Source organism: Microtus ochrogaster, chromosome 5, assembly GCF_000317375.1.
Source record: "Microtus ochrogaster isolate Prairie Vole_2 chromosome 5, MicOch1.0, whole genome shotgun sequence".
NCBI classification, from domain to species: domain Eukaryota; kingdom Metazoa; phylum Chordata; class Mammalia; order Rodentia; family Cricetidae; genus Microtus; species Microtus ochrogaster.
In genome coordinates, this window is record NC_022012.1 from 76,528,524 (window position 1) to 76,546,124 (window position 17,601).

Consider the following 17,601-nt stretch of genomic DNA (forward strand, 5'->3'; position numbering starts at 1 on the left):
GGGGGGGGGGGGGGGGGGGGTCCTGTTTGCCGCTTTTAGAAAGCTCATGCCAGCCCCGTGGCTGGGTGATGTTTAGACTTGTTCACCTGGTGCTGCCGTCAGTACTTCAGAGATAAACTTGAGGATAAAAAGGCCTGGCATGCAAAAACAAGGGCTTTATTTTCACCGAGTCTGAAGGGTTTTGCCTAATCCTGAGGGTGGGGATTCCAGAAACACTGGAGCATCATCTTAATTCCACAAGCTGTGCAGTACTTACCTCATCTCGCAGACAGTGACTGAGGAAGAGTTTACTCCCTTGGCTTTTCCCTAATTAATTATTGTTCATATTATGCCGTTTGAATCACAACATAACCCTCTAAACAGGAGGTAAACAGCCCCGTGTTCACAAGATGGCTTTTCTAGAGAGGAAAGCCAATGTGCTCCCTCCTCTCACCTTGTGTGCCCCGCACAAAGCATGCATATTAAAAAGGAACCAGGTGTCTGGCATGGTGGAGCCCATCTGGAACCCCAGTATTCCAGAGGTGGAGGCAAGAGGATCTTGAGTTTGAGGCTAGCCTGAGGTACATAGAAAGACCTCATCTTTAAAAAATGCACAGGGGCTGGTGGGATGGTCCAGTGGGTAAAGACTCTTGCTCTGCCAGCCTGATGGTCTTTGGAACCTACTTAAAAGTGCAATGATCACGAAGTGCTCCTTGACCTCAGTACGTGCACTCAGTGTGGCCCAGGTGTGCTCTGTCACATGCTTCACATGTATGCACTCACACCCACACATACACACACACACACACACACACACACACACACACACACGGAGGGGGCTCAAGGCTGAATATGTTAGAATACACCTTTAGTCCCAGCACTAAGGAGGGAGAGGCAGACAGATCTGGTCTAGTCTATGTATTGAGCTCCAGACCAGCCAGGGCACATAGTGTAAATCTGTCTCAAGAAATAAATAAACCATTTTAAATGAAGTAAACAAAACAATCAGAAACTTCCCTTGGAAAGGCTGCAGTCCCACAGGCCTTTGCTGAGGGGCTGTCGGGAGGGCTCTCGCAGACCTCGCTGAGGTTGGGGTAAGCGGTGGTGTCCTGATGGACATCTCTGCAGGAGTCAGACGCGAGTCCGTCTCCAGTGCACACTTGCTCTTTTCACTTTGTTCCCGCTCTTGCCGCCTTTGTTTGCAGCTTCGCTCCCAGTCTCCTGAGTCTGAGGCGCAGAGCAGGCTGGCTCGACACGCTTGGTTAATTGGTGTGTCATCCAGTCCTGCGAGGCCCCTCTCCAGCACGAGCGCTGCTTTATTGAAGTGCTTTGAATGATGTGTTAAATGATGAAAGCAAGGCGCAAGGCTTAGAAAGATGTCTCCAGATAGGTGGAGAACATACTCAGAGAGCCACACAAGGTCATTGTCATCAAAGTAACACCGCTGTCTCAGGATTTCTATGGGCTCTATTGTTTTGACAGAGTTTTTCTTAAGGCTTTTTTTTTCCCTTTGTAATACTACGGATGGCATTCCACAGGGTATGTGTTCTACCTGAACTGTGCCCCTAGCCCTTTCTCAAAGTTTAGAATTTCCTTTACCAAAATAAATCCATGTACTATGACACTCTCCTGTCACGTGAATGCTATTTTCCTTCGTCTGCCCAAGATGTCATTTGAATATGTGACCTTCATGATGGGACTCTGACTCGGCAGCTGAGAGGACCGCCATCTCCTCTGGCTTGTCACATAAGCATTTCCTGTTCGTAGTTGAGTAATTTATACAGACTTCCAGTCTCACTGTCTTACGACCTACACTATCCAGCACCCCGGTGGACGCTCAGGATCTCCAACTTTTATAGTAGTTTTAAAGTAGTTCCTGAAAACAAAGGCCAGGGTTTGTGTCTGATGATGCCTTTGCTGGCAGTGCCCATTCGTGTTTGTGCATAAAGAAATGGTTTCTCTTCGTCAAAGCAGCAGACCCAGATTCAAATCCCACCTCAGCCACAGCGTCTAAAATGTTCACATCTAGGTCACAAAAAAAAAAAAAAAAATCAGCCACTTTGACTAAAGATGAGTTTCCATTCACCTCAAGCTGTACTGAAAATAGCCACAAATGAAGGCATAGTGCCACGAAGACACGAGGGAGGGCGGAGTCAGTACCACAGCCGCAGCTCTCGTCTACAGGGAAGAAACAGTAGTTGATTCTGGACCATTTCGTGGGACCGTGGTCCGAGAACACAGATCTACATTCTCCCAAATTCCTTATTCCAACGTGGAAGCAGTGTCGTGAGGTTTTCTGCTTTTACAGAGCAAAGAAAGTCATGAATCAAGGCAAGTCCACTTACACCAGTGGTGCATCAGAGAGGCAGTTACAGAGGGGAGGGGAAGCTTCCTTATAGGCCAAGGTGCTGTCTGATGGCGTCCTTAGCTTTCAGGTTGGTGGAAGCTTTCGATCTGTCCGTCACAGGATGTTCAGACACGAAGGTGGCCAGAGAACGGCTGTTAGAGAGGACAAGAACTAGGCCTCTGGACATGCAGCCTTCCAATCTCTCTCCACAGTGCTGCCTTTCCAGTCAGTCTCTGCAGACCCAGCCTAGTTTGCGACAGCCACCATCAGATTTTGGATGTGAGGGAGCGGGGGTCTGGTGAAAAACAGCACTTGGCAGAGCGAAGGTATCCTTCAGCAGCAGGGCACGCAGGGCAGCAGCCTTGCTGGAGTAGAGCACCTCAAAGCTCCACAGCTGGGTTCCCAGTATCTGGAGGTGGGAGTAAAGATGGGGCCTAGAGAACTGTCTCATAGGTTTGTTTTTCCCTCTCTTTTGTGGGTTAAACCAAGACCTTGCATGTAATAGGCAAGTGCAGAGCCCCAGCCCTCAGAGTCTGTTTGAGAGGCAGTAAAGCTGATAACCACAGACCACATCCCAACTCGACATATGACCCTCCCCAGGCCCAACATGAGACCGAGAGGTTCTAGGAAAATAGATGGCATCTGGGACCATAGAAACCTGGTCCTGTAACCAAGAAGAGATTCTGACTGCTGCATAACCCCGTATTGTTCCTGGGTCAGCAGTGGCCAAGACCACAGGCAGGAGATAGGCAGGGACTTTCTCCAGGGAACTCTGGCCTGCAGTCTAATGGATCCACAGGTTGGGTGTTTGCCAAGAGCCCCCCAAGCAGGTGAAGCTCATAGGAAGCTCTCAGCCAGTTGTCATTGTCCACACAGGAGCAGTTTTCACTCTGTAGCCCAAGTTGACCTAGTACTCGCTGTGTAGACCAGGCTGGCCTTGAACTTGTGGCTAGCCTCCCCTTCTGCTTCTTGAGTTGCTAGGATTACAGTTGTGGCTTACACTTAATGAGATATCTGAGAAGAACTTTCAGAGTGAGAACAGAGGTCTAAAATCACTGAGAACAAGCAATGTGAGGGCCTAACCTATGCTGTGAGAAACAATTGGAATAAACAATGAAACATGCCTTCAGGAGCGAGACACAATACTATGCTCCAGAGACTACAGGCTGCTGTAGTAAGAGAACTTGCAGAGAAAAGCAAAACAAACAGGGAGGAAGGAAAATGAAAAAAAAAAAAAACAGGTGAGCGATCGCAATGTGAGAAACAAAAGAGGAACTCATCAGAGAACGTGTCTGGAGAGAGCCGTGTGTTTGGGGTGCCTTTCCTCCTGGCAGTTCAAATAGGAAAAAACAAAACGCTAATCTCATTTCTAAGTGGCAACATTTTTGTCCTTATAATGTGAATTTTTATAATACATATAAATGTTTTTTTGCAAGCAGTCAGACAAAGTGGTGCACGCCTTTAATCCCAGCACTCAGGAGGCAGAAACAGACAGATCTCTGTGAGTTCAAGGCCAGCGTGGTTTACATAGTAAGTGTCAGGACAGACAGAGCTACAAAAAGAAAAGTTAAAAAAAAAAGACAGAGAGGAGAGAGAAAGAGAGGGAGAGAGGGGGAAAAGGAGAGGGGGAGAGAGAGAGAGAGAGAGAGAGAGAGAGAGAGAGAGAACTGTCAGACACTTTACTGGGTGCTGGCAATACAGTCCCTTTCCATGTTACACTTACAAGGTAACAAGTAGACAGGTTCTTGGAAGCAAGATTTGTCTGGACGATTTTATGAATATTTAAAATTAACAGCCCCATAAAGTCACTGTAAGAAGTATGCCACAGCTGAGTGTAGTGGCGCACACCTTTAGTCAGTCCCAGCACTCGGGAGGCAGAGGATGCCAACAGCTCTAGAGAGACAAGAGCACCAGGTGTCATACCTGACAGCCTCAGTCCCACAGAGGGGCACGATATACGCAGTGTGTGGTGGGGTGGGCGCATGCCACCTCTGGAGTGGCTTCCTCGGTCTAGGGGGCACGAGTCATTGAGTTCTATAGTTTTTTCTTAGTTAAAAAGCAACAGGCTGGGCAGTGGTGGCGCACACCTTTAATCCCAGCACTCGGGAGGCAGAGGCAGGCGGATCTCTGTGAGTGCAAGGCCAGCCTGGACTACAAGAGCTAGTTCCAGGACAGGAACCAAAAAGAACTACGGAGAAACCCTGTCTTGAAAATCAAAAAAAAAAAAAAAAAAGCAACAGTACTCTGGTTCACTTCATTCATGGGTTAACCTGGTCTCCGATATGTCTGAGGTAATAGGCAGTGGTGGGTAAGAGTTCAGTGTGCTACCCTGTGTTGGCGCTGAGAGTCCAGACTCTGCCCCTGGGAGCTCCTGACTGGACAGCTTCCCTGATGAGAGGGAGGGCTGCCGCCAAAGCCTGGGAGAGCCTTGGGTCCCTCCATTGCTGCTTAATAAAGCTACTCCAAATTAGTCCTTAAAATAGCATTTATTGCTCAGGATCCCATGAGTCTGGAGTTCTAGCAGGGTTCAGCCATGCCTTTCTTTCAGCAGGAAGGGTTCCGGGAGCTTGCATTCGGGTAGTGCTTAAGATAAGTAGGAGATCCACCCTGCTTCACCAGCACGTGCGGCAGGTGAAGGGTGGAGGGCAGGGCGGCTGGGGCATAGCTATTCTGGCGTTACTTACATGGGCACTCCTCCTTTGCCACATCGTGGTGAGCTTAGACTTCCTGGTACGTCATATCATGTAAGCTGGTGGAAGCTGCAGGTCTGCTGAGCTCCAACCTCAGGAATGACAGAAAATGAGTTCTGCTATGTGTTGCTGAAACAGCTTAGGTTACTGCTAAGGAAGCACCAAGGTCACTCTGTAAAAGCACCCTGGTTAGTGGGCTGTGTGACGTCATCTCTGGGAGAAATGTGTTGAGTGAAGGCTTTGATGAGTGGGGCAGATGACTTCCTGCCTGAGCAGCAGCACGCACCAAAGGCGGTGTCCTGGTACCCTCCCATTTCGACTCCCTTGACCTTGACCTTGACCTAGAACTAGAAGTGTCCATTCATTTAAGCTCTGGAGGCTAAACCCCAGCCCTGGTGTTTTCCTAATCTCCTCAACTGCACGACCTCAGGGAGCAGTTTAGTGTTGGAGCCCACAGAGGCTGACCTCCTAAGAGATGTGGCATGGTTGAAGCTGCTGTTGTCAGAGGCCGGCATTACACATCACCCGGAAGGAAGTCACGTCTCAGTCCTTATAAGGCTTCTGGTGGTTGGAATTAAACACGGGAGATGGCTTTCCATTCCTAAGTCTTTAATAAGAAATAACCCAGGGTCGGGAGGTGGCTCAGTGGTTAAGAGAAAAGACTGCTCTTCCAGAGGTCCTGAATTCAATTCCCAGCACCCACATGGTGGCTCACAACCATCTCATAACTGGCATGAGATCCAATGCCCTCTTTCTGTTATGCAGATGTACATGTAGACAAGAACATATATACATAAAATAAATACATTTTTAAAAAAAGAAATAATCCATGTAAATTAATTATAATGTTTAAATATGTGCAGTTGGTAGTTGCTGATCATTCTACGTAGTGATGTGTTAGGTAAGAGGGCTCTGTTATCATCCGATCCTGATGCTGAAGAGCGTGTAGTGTGGTTATTTTGGCTTGCTAGCTAGAAGCAACCTGAACATGCCCTTCTAGGCTGACCAGACAAGTGTCTCCATCCCAGTTTAGCATAAACACCTAATGCCTGTCCTTGGCCCTAGTATTTCTGGTGTCATGAAGAACGTAAAATACTCGTGGCTTAGTGTTTACCTGTACACAGGGCTAAAATCCACCAGGTATTAAAGACACGGGGAGATGATGACTACTGACCTTTACCAAGTAGGTTGTTATAAAATTCCCGAGGAAAAAGTATGGGCCGAGAATTGTATGGATTTATCTGCACAGGTATGGCCAGAGGCTTCTTCTGAAACAGGTGTCCCGCAGAGGAGGAAGAGCAAGAGGATGTGTGGGAGCCATATCCTGAAGAGCAGGCAGGTTCCATTTGTCATCTGTCGCACAGGCTAAGGTGCAGATAGGAACCACCCTTTCTCCTGCAGTTAGGGCTGTGCAGTCTTTTGAATAATAATGATTTTTCTATTAGAAACGTAAATGGTTGCTTTCATCCATCCTAACTCAACTTTACATCTTTCTAATTCAAAATCTCACTCTAATGCACGGACTGCCATCAAAGAGGACCTTTTTTGCAGTTGTTTTTAAGTGACTTTTAGAGATTTTGTTATATGCCCAGATGTTTTAATTAGCATTTCTGTGAGCAGAGCTACTGATGGAAATCAGCCTAGAACAATTAGGATGTCTACAAGGCCACAAAAGTGGGTTCTTTTAAATAGTGAGGCTTTTCTTTCCCCATTTTTTTTATTCAGTTTAACAATTAGCACCTTTATATTTACTGCAGCCTAGATGAAATTAATATATTACCTTAAAATACAGTATTCAGCCCAAAAGTTGTTCAGCCAGGTCTTGGTTTAATGTCGTATAGGTAGACAGATAGATAGGCTTGCGCATGCACACACTCATATTTACATATTCACATACAGAAAAAATATGATGTAAGCAAAATAGCAGTATAGGAGAAGGATTATGTTTCAGGTCAGCAGGGTTAAGAAGCCCAAGCAACCTTTAAAGATTCAAAACAATAGCATTCAGCATGGCGTCTACTTCCTATCATCCTTGCTGGCCCTTCCGGATGAAGAAGAGACACTGTCCAGCTCTGATAGCAGGAGAATTAGGAGTAAAGGTACTGATGCCTCAGGGGTGGGTCATGAATTAGTAATCGCTATGTGGCGGATGAGCCCGTCAAAAGAGTTGAAAATGAGGAAGTTGCCTCGCAGAGCGCTATCAATCACTCAGTGACCATAACTTCCAGTAATTAGTGTATTTTATGGGCCTTTGCTTCAGTGGCTCGAAAGCACATATGCTGCAGTCGCAGCTAAACTTTGCCGGAGTAATATTCCAGGATGATTTATCCTCCTGCTGCACTGGGATATAACCCTATATTAGGTGAAGATTGTGAGCTAAGCTGCAATAAAGTGTAAGTTTAGGTACAGTTTGCCCAGGTTGAGACCTCAATGTATCATGCTTCCGAGTGTTTGCGGTCGGGCCACAACAAGCAATCATTTCTAACAGTGAAACAAATAAAGCAATTAAAGGACCAGCATTAGGATATTGTGTTTGTGAATTACTGTTGCCCTCTCCCCACTTAAGCATCCACTGTAATCAGCCCATTTCTAATTAGAAAAACAGCAACGCTGTATTAGAATCATTTGTTTGTAATGCCGTCTTTCCTCCGTGATTACTGGTAATCTGGTGTAGAACGCAAGACCTTCTGAGTGATAGAGAAGTGCTTGATTTATCCTTTTGTGCTACTGCGTTTGGGCTCCTTAAGTTACAATAAATCTACTCGGGGTCCGCGGAGTCTGGCGAAGATGGGGATTTCCTTTAGAAACTCTGGCACGCGCTAAGGAGCAAGCCTGGTGGGAACCTCCCAGCTAGGCTCTTTCTGCACAAAGAGGGAAAAAACGTTATTTCCCAGCTCTCGGGGCACTTGGCTCACTTCGTGCAGGCATAATGAGTTATTTGCTGAGGTTCACCCAGTGCACCGGAAGTCTCCAGGGCCTTTGCAGACAGGGTTCCCTGCCATTGCCAAAACATCTGTAGAGCCCAGCGTTCTAATAATTTAACAAGCTTTGCCACCAACTTACAGTATGACCTTGGGCAAATTAATTAAGCTTCTGGTGCCTCCATTGGGCCATAATTCTGTTTGTGTTAAAGAAATCCTTGGAGTTTGTAGGAAAGCATTATGTCAAGATAAGTATAAATTGAATAAGGAAAGAGACAGCCTCAGCTCTCCCGTATTCTCTGCAGACGAGATACCTCTGTGCGGCTTCTCATGATCCGCTCTTGAGCTTTGCTGAGGTAGATGCCAGTGAGAAGCTAATCGCACCAAGCATAGATGGGAAGGTAGTGCCACCTTCATTACATTTATTATCCCATCTTTAATTTCCAATGCATTACCACATCATATGAGTTAAACAATAATAGTAAAACAAACTAATTGTCTTTAATTAAAGTGAATTAGGTTTTGATTTCAATATATTTGATGTAGTGGGAACTGAGGCTATGGAGGGTCCCAAAGGTTATTAGGGCAGATTTCTGTGGGGCCTGATGGTGTTGGTAATAACCCTCTTCCTCGTGGTTCTAGACACGAACAGATATGTCATTTCATCAGTCTCTGTTACTCGCGCTTATGCCCCTCCACAGGGGTCGCAGATTCCACAAGTTAGCAGCTAATGGCGTTATACATTAAAAATTGAAGCTTCCCTCACTCCAAGGCCTTGCAAGGCTTTGTTCTTAAGCCCTAGACACTTTGGAGTGCAGCTGCAAACTATAGGCAGAAGATTAAATTAATTTGTAACTCTTTTTTTTTGGTCCTGCATTGCTAAATCCTCCCTATTTAATTGAAACCCTACTTCACGATGCTTTGTGTTTCTGCGTTCTTTGTTGTCAGTTTAACCTCCGAAGCTCTTTAACACTGGCAAATTGCTGTTATATCCTTTGGATTGTCTTGAAACCATTCCGTAAGCGGACAGTGAAATTGATACATGGGAAGAAAAGTCAAATCACAGGGTAGATTTTAAAGTGTTTAATATTTATCGTGGGCCTTCCCCAACATAGTTTGAGGTGATTTAAGCTCTTTCTTCAGGCCTGAGCGAATTGGTCTGGGGATGAAACCTCAGCTGGGGAATTTTATGTCATTGAGTAGTTAAGTCCATTTTTGTTTTTGTTTTTGTTTTTTTTTAACTTTCCCTATGTCTGAATGCACCAAGTGTCTGTCGTGTTTTTATGAAATGGAGGCTTAACTGCATCATACAATCTAAATGCAAAATCCGTAGATGGAAGTTTAATTGTGTAAGATGCACACAAGGTAATTAAGAACAAATTTTAAAACATCTCGAACTATAAAGTCTCCCTTCAGCTATATTGGAAACACTTATTTTCAATTTGCAGTTATGCTGAGAAACATAGGATATGTCTAAATTGAGAATTTTAAAAAAAACAAAACCGAGTGCTTTTTAGTGCAAGTGTAACTGTAAACCTTGTCCTATTGCATTGCGGATGGCCTGAGGAGGCGACCTGTGCAGGGTCTGCCCGCCACTCCTGGCTGCGGCGCATTTCCCCTCTTCCTAGTTACCTGGTGCTTGTTAGTTTCCTGTCGTGTTGTTACTTCGTAAATGTTTTTACCACAACTTTCTGTTAAAATACAAAAGGGTTCTCCTCCCTCCCCTCTCTCTCTCTGTGTCTCCCTCTAACACACACACACACACAGAGGCCCAAATATATTTATTGTTTACGCTTTAAAACCCGGTGTACTTGTGCTGCTGCCTCAAGAACAATTGGTAGGTTATGGTTGGTCAAATCAGAGATCAGTAGATCACTCTGAGGACCGTTTCGAGGGTCACGGTCAAATCAGAGATCAGTAGATCACTCTGAGGACCATTTCGAGGGTCACGGTTAAATCAGAGATCAGTAGATCACTCTGAGGACCGTTTCCAGGGTCACGGTTAAAGTTAGTGGTTCCTGTTACTTCAGTGCATTCCCAACTTGTGACCCTGGCCACAGCCTCCTTTTCCTGCCCTTTAGGCAAGAAGCATCCGGTAACCCCTGTTGAGCAGTTTGTTGGCTCTCAAATGTTTGGAATTAAAATGCACTTGTTTATTTAACATTAAAAAGAATCCTTTCCCTGTCTCTGCCCACCTCCTCTGCAGCACCACACAGTAAACCTGTGTCAGGTCCTGTGCAGAGTCGGCTGTACTCCTCTTGGGAATAAAAGGACGAGAAGGTCTGCTGATGGATTGCTTGCATGTCTTCATTTCTCAGTACACTTAAAAAAAAAAAAAGCAAACACTGGACTTAAGCTGCCTATATTTAAATGCTTCCCTTGTAAAGATGACAGCGAGTGGCGATTCCTATTGGCTAAGCCCTAATCTGTTTGCTTTGTTGCAATCTTTCTTTTCCTCCCCCTTTACTTTAACTGTTAACCTATTTATAAATCTAAATCTACACACAGAGGTCATTGGTTGGCTGAACTTAAACCATTTTACTCAGTAAATTTAATTAAGAAAATACAGTGCAACTCATAAGCAAATGAGTTTTTCCTAGTTTTAAACCAAACCACCCTCTTGAGTGCTGATTGCCTTGCCCGACCCCTGGTGATACAGAAACAGGCAAAATTAAAAAGGACATTAAAGCTTCATTAAATCTGAAACACATTTAGTACAGTGACATATCTGCAGGCCATTTCAGAGAAGATTACATACTCTCTTTTGTAAGTTTCCTAATTTATAATACCTTGACAATAAAAACTGGGGAAATGCAAGTTGATTAATAGGCCAGTAGGCTAAGAGACACCGGCCAGCTAGGCCCAGCCATCTGAATGTTTACAGCGTATGTGCTCCCTCCCCGTAGGGTTCAGTATGCGTTCTGACTTTTGTGGAGAAGTTCTTGGTGCAGCCATGTCTGCTCAGAGTGTGCATTCTGCTTCCACCTGATAGCTCGGCAAAGGGGTTCTGGGCCTACCGTGTGTGTCTCCTTCCGCCTTTGTCATAGAGAGTGAACAGCTCTAGGGCTACATTAGACTGAAGGGTGAGGACATGCGTGGAAGGCAGAGTCCTCTGACAGGGTCTTCAAACAACTGCCTTCAATGAAGCCCAGTCACACTCCGCCTGAGCTCACTAGTGTACAGCTGGGACTTAAGCCTGCTGCCATAGCAGCCCAGAGATGACACTCCATAAAAGAGGAAGTGGCCATCCTGTACTGAAGGCAAGGGACCCTTCTGTGTCATGTAAATCTAAAAAATTCACACCTGTAAGATGTCAGGTAGGACTGAAGTCCCAATGGATAGAAGTCAGGGAAACACAAAACAAAGTTAAACCCAAGAATGCTGCTTGCCCAAGTCAGCCACTGCTGTCTGTTCCTAAGCAGACTGAGCAGAGGGGCCACCAACCCACTACACCAAGTCCTTTCTGATCTGCTGCATAGCAGTGTCTTCAATGAATGACACCAGCCATCTTTGCTTCCCTGTTCTGGATATGACAGAGGGATCAGGTGCATGCATGCACACGCTTCTGTATGCTAGATCCCAGCTGTAGGCCAATGGTGACTGGCAAGTCAGAGGCCTTGTGTAAGATGAGAGAGATTCAGTTCTCACATTATCCTTCTCTTGTTTCTTAAGCCTTCCTATTTGATTTGTATGTGTTTGTTTTGGGGGCAGACCTCACTATGTGGCCCAGGCTGATGTTGAGATCAGGATCCTACTCCCATAGCTGTCTAAAGTGCTGAGATAACAGACAAACACTACCACACCTGTCTCATCTCTTGATTCTTTAAACTTCAAGAACCAAAAACGTTGGCACCGTGGTCTTTTAGCTCTAGCTCTTGCTGGTATGTGTTGTAGACAAGTTGCTTCTGCCAGTCAACCATGTGGGCAGAAATCTTCCATCGTCCCCATTGATGTGTCAACATGCACTCACATGGATAGTGACATATTTCTGGAAGATGTATTATACCAGTTTTCAGGCTCTTGGCCATTTTAGATGAGAGGTCCTCCTTCTGTTGTTTCTTTACCCCGGATGAAAGGTACACTCCACAGATCAGTGTGATAAAGGTGACAGCTTTTGGTCACTTCTCACTGCCTGTTGGGTCATTACAGAGTGGTACACCCACCGCAGCAGATCATAGTGTCTCCAGAGTCAGTGTGCACACTCATTGACAGTCACACGCTGTATTTTTTTTCAGAGCTAAGACAAACCTCCAGCTGTGTTAGGCGGGAGAAGAGTGGGGCGGTTTAACAGCATTTAGACAGCAGCCCGAATCACACAAAACCCTGGACCGATAAAAGTGAACATCCATCCTCTTTCCTGTGCCTTCATTTTGTATGTTTTCTCATTTGTATGTGAAGATTAAGAAAATCCATCAAAGGAAATAACGATACTATAAATTTATATCTTGAAAATTTATATACTTTGTGATATATATATCTATATATCTATATCAGATATATGAGTAGAAGGTGGTGCTTAATTAGATATTCCAACATACAGCACACACATGTGCACACACAAATATCCAGATGAGTGCTGGCCTTTTTAAAGGAATCCACCATCCAGTCGCATGGCTCCTCCCTGTTACATTGCTGTTCAACTGCCTTTAGACTTTAGAAAACCTCAACACCCCAGTCTGTCCTTAGTAAGTGATCTTTGTAGGTATTCAGGGTTTGAATCTACATGGATCATTCAGGCACCAGGCTACACGGAAGTCACATGATCACCAAGCTAGGGGCCATCTTTCTAAATCCAAGCTTCAATTAGTTCTCATAAAGTGAGGAAAGTGTGCTTTTGTTTCTTGAAATGATTTTAAACACCATTGTAAAAGAGGAGTTTCAGAAGTGTTTGAGCAGCATCGGTGTCTTTGAAACAAGTGTGCAGCTGTCCAGGTCTCAGAAGACAGTGCAATGTGCTGGAAGAAGCAGTGGATTAAAAGCGGACTTGGGGGACAGCCCCTCGATTTCTCTTGACCAACAGTGTGAGAAGCCCTCGAGGGACTCTAGAGTTCATATCTGCTCTGTATGCCGTGTGCTCAGATGCCTTCTTGCTTCCTTGATGTTACACTTCTGCTTTGCGGAAAGTTACAGATGTGTGTGGAGAACGGAGAGTGGGCTACACTGGGAACCTGTATGTTCCCACCATTGTTTCCTTTAAATAGGTTATGGAAAGCTGGGTGGTGGTGCACACCTTGAATCCCAGCGCTTGGGAGGTAGAGGCAGGTGGATCTGTGAGTTTGAGGTCAGCCTGGTATACAGAACAGGACTATATACAAAGACCCGGTCTCGATAGATAGATAGATAGATAGATAGATAGATAGATAGATAGATAGATAGATAGATAGATAGATAGATAGATAGATAGATAGATGTAAACAGGTTGTGGTATGTTTGTTCAATCTGATCTTATTACATTATGTCAAGCCTATACGTGTCTGAGTCACTTAGTTTTTACATGTGGGTTAATGAAAGTGGCTAGCCCAGAAACAAAAGAGCAGTATACAAATCTAAATTGGCTTGGGGCGGGGGAATCATTCTCCCAGGTTCAGACTGAGGCCTCCTCCTTCACAGCCTTCCATGGCCAGTTCCATACCAGTAGGGCCTCTAACTGGTAGGAAAGTGTAAAACAGTAAGTGGGTGAGAAAAACAGCCCAGGTTTCAATTTCATACGACAGCCCACACACTCCTTACAACCCTTCCTCCAGACTTGTAGCCTAAACCCGCAGAGCTGTGCTCTGGAACCAACTAGATCCCATCTTACAGGAGGAAGGCCCACAGACTTGTACATCCCTGTCTCGAGGACACTGTCACACACATACATGTGAATAATGCCCCAGAGTTGAAAATGCACCTAAGAGAAAGTATGTGGGAGAATGTTCAGTTATTAAAATTAGGATTTTTTTATCAGAGATAAAATATTGTTCATTAAAGAGGTCCATTCTAAATACAGCTTTTAATGTAATTACAGCAATGATTTAGTTCATGCACTAGTGGTGTAGATGTTTTTATTTTTTAATTTGATAGATGCAATTCTGAAATGTAGTCCTTGTCTGTCTTAAGGAGATCTGCCCTGCATGCAAATCTATAACTAGACAAATATTATTTCCTTTCTCAGCTTGCTCTTGGGAGGTTTCCATATCCTCAGGTAAGATTGTTCATTACTGCCATTTGCCACTGTGACATCTATTCCTATGTATGAAGGTACAGGAAGCGATTGTGAACATTTGAGCCACATACAAATAAATCTGTCCTGTAAAAATGAAAAGTAGTATCTTAAAGGAATCATTAGAAGTCTCTGTTGGTTTTTTTATTTAAAAAAAAAAATCAAAAACAAAACTCTAGACTTTTTTCCCTTGTTAGAGGTTGACTGAGACCACCATGCTCCTGTTCGTATGACATTTGAGGTGTCCCCTCTGCCCAGCTCCATGTGCTCATGTCGAGGTTGGAGGAAGGGCCCACCCTTTTTTCATACCTTTTATGAGCATGTTGGATTCAACTAAAATTATTTGAGTTAAAAGATGAGAACAAAAGATGAAAATTTCTACTGTGGGTCATTGTTTTTAGCAGGCGCACAGCCCCCAGTTTCTTGTGCGTGTGACTGTGACCACGTTACACCCTTTCGATTCTGCTCCTTCCTATTCACAAATAGTTTGTTATCAGTTATTGAAAATCCTAAATTTTTATATTTCTTCACAGTTTTTACTAGAGAGGGATGCTAAGCAGTTAAGACACAAAGCTATTTTGTGGCTGGAAAATGACTCCCTGCTGTTGGGGGGCAGGAAGCGAAACGTCCAGAGGGATGAAGAATGAGCGGCTGACGGGTCTCTTCTGGTTGATGTGTACTGTTTTTCTGGCATCTTGGTCTGAACAGGCCAAAGTGCCTGGAGGCATGTCTGATTTAAAGGTGGTGTTGGTCTCTGCTCTTTAAGCATCTATTAACTTGCTATTATTATGCAAATAAGTGTTGTATTACACATACTAATTTATGCATGGTTAGATTATGCAGATGCATCACAAACATGGTTATTGAATAATAGGAGGGGGCGCCTTCTCCCTAACCATCTTTAGAAGCGCTTCTCAGCATATTCTCCCAGTACCCATGTGGACTTAAAGAGCCTTCACTCACTGAAATGTCTCTTTTGAAGCCCTTTTCCTTCACAGTTAGAAGTCGTCAGATAAGGAGAAGAGAAATCATCTACGATGTTAGGTCCAGAAGTGTTAGTCTCACTTTTCAAATTGGAAAGTCTCTTTGCTTGAGCATAATCTTTTTCCTTTAAAGAGAAAAACCCAGAATGCAGCGCCTTGGCGCACGCGAGCATGGAGTGAAATTTTGACATGGACAGCCATGCCGTCCAGCCTATAGGTAGTCCATCAGATTAACATCAATTGTCAAGATTTATACTCATTTGAACATTTATCTTGTTAAGCTCTTAAGTCTGTTGGTAATTTTTAAACTATTCAGTGTGTGACTAATGTATGTAATCCTGTAAAACTGTGAAAATGAACGTGACCTAACTCTTAAACTAGTCCTGATAGAACGCTTACAAGCCATCTGATAAAGACTGAGGGCTAGCAAGATGGCTTGCCATGCAAACCCGATGACCTGAGTCTGATCCCTGGGACACCCAAGTGAGTGGTAGAGAAAACTGACTCCCACAAGTGACCTCTGACCTCCATACATGTGTCTCCCCATAATAAATAATTTTTTTTAATTTCAAAAATTGAAAGTGTAGACCTATCCTTAAGGTTCCTAATATGTAGAGAAAGTAAGCGGTGCCATTGAGTAAGTGAGAAGTCTATGGTGTGGTTGTCCCTGTGTGTGACCTTGAGCCCTTGAAAGTCACAATCAGATAAGGAACAGGCAGAGTTGCTTCACTGAGTGACACTGTACTTGATCAGCTGAGTGGAAGTTGGAAAATTCTACTCGGCTGATCTCCCTGATCAGCAATAACCTTTGTGCCAAGGAACGTATAGGAAGGGGTTATTCCTTGGAATGTGGTGGAATGCTGTCACCAAAATGATGCCTTTGTTTCGAAGGCCACCAGGTCCTTCCCCAGATCTTTCATCAGAAGTTCAGGTGATCCACTACTTTGAAAAGCAGTAATGATTTACAGCATGATTCACATTTATCTTGCAGGCTTTGTGTGCTTGATGAAAGGTTGGGGAAGATCCTTTACAAATGCCTTCCGGGGGCTGGGGAGATAGATGCTCAGCATTCAAGAGCACTCGCTACTTTTCTAGAGGACCAGGGTTTGGGTCCTGGCACCTATGCTTGGCAGCTCAGAACTGCCTGTAACTCCAGCTGCAGGGGGTCCTGCTGTCTTCTGGCCTCTGCAGGCACCTTCTTGCACGTGATGCACATATACTCACACAGACACACACATGCATCTGAAAGCCAATCAGTCAATCAATCAGTTTCTCCCCTGCTCCTTTCTTCTTCCCTCAAGTGGAACAGGTAAAGGAAAAACGTATGTTTCTGAGGTGCTGCAGAGACTGGATCATGAGAGCACACCTTCACTCTGTTCCACGCTGCCACACTTCAACTCCTGTATGCTGTGAGACAGCCTTCCTGGGTAACATAAGCAGTCACCATTACTGACTGCTGAACTGTGACTGATTTGGTAACATTAACTCTCAAGTGGAGTGGGTAGGAGTGGGTCAGACTCTGGAGTTGAAAATGATTGTGAGTCTCATCAACTCAAACCACACCATGGTATCTGAAAAGCAGATGGCCCTGCCTTTGACTGTCTGGAGTGACTAGAAGCTTCACACTTTACCCAGCAGTCCTCTGTCCACCACACTGAAGACTACAGTATCCTAGGTATCGCCCTTGAACACTCGGGTTGTGTCCTTTTGAATTCCTCCATATCTGGGCTGGGGTTAGTTCCAGATAATTTCTTTTCTGAACCTAAAGTCAAATCAAGGTACCAGACTGGTACTCCCTTCCTTAAAAGGCCAGTTGAGAACCCAGAGGTGAGTCAGAACTTGCATCAAAAGAATCGGCTCTATCTTTCTAAGTTTGAGACCATGTCTTCCTCATCTCTGGTATTTGCCTCCTCTTTCTGATTTAAGAGGTATGCTCCTCAAATGAAAGGATGGATATAAAGCCACTTTCAAAAGCACAAAGAGGCCCTGGTGCCACCATTTGCTTCTTAGCAGCCCCCAAACCCTCTGGAGCAGAGGGCAAAGCCGGAAGGAGCAGCAAGCTTCCAGACTTCCTTCTTTCGGCCCAGCGCCAGTGCTGCTGACGACATCTTCAACAGTCCTCTCATTTGGTGACAGTGTCTGTCAGGTGGGGGTGCAGGAGAGGGAGGAGGGCTTGGGCATGATGGAGTCCGTGCCCACGGACAGTGTCAGTGAAAGGCTGGATTTCTTCGAGATCATCTTTCTGTGTGACTGTCATTGTTTTGTGTAGTTGGGTCTCTTTGGTGTTTGGAAACTCTTGTACGGTTTCCTTAGACCTGGAGTAGCACAGGCTTGTAGGGATACAGTCTGGATTCTACGAGAAGCTAGAGGCTTCCATTACAGCAGCTTTCATTACTGCTGCAGTTATCAGGAAAACAATAGTAGGTTGGAAATGTGATCCAGGTGTGGAATGCTGGCTTAAGCTGCCCTAGCGTCTGGC

The 17,601-nt window shown here is 44.9% G+C and overlaps 1 protein-coding gene across 5 annotated transcripts in view; it reads left to right on the forward strand.

Annotated features, from left to right (window-relative positions):
- Map2k5 (mitogen-activated protein kinase kinase 5) overlaps positions 1–17,601 on the forward strand; it is a 237,834-nt gene that overhangs the window by 137,240 nt on the left and 82,993 nt on the right. For 3 of the 5 annotated variants that reach the window (XM_005347788.2, XM_026778920.1, XM_026778923.1), the window contains one exon: positions 14,092–14,121. The exons of the other annotated variants lie outside the window; for them this stretch is intronic. In XM_005347788.2, coding sequence (XP_005347845.1) covers positions 14,092–14,121 — 30 coding nt within the window. The remainder of the gene's footprint in view (positions 1–14,091; positions 14,122–17,601) is intronic. 5 annotated transcript variants of the gene reach the window in all.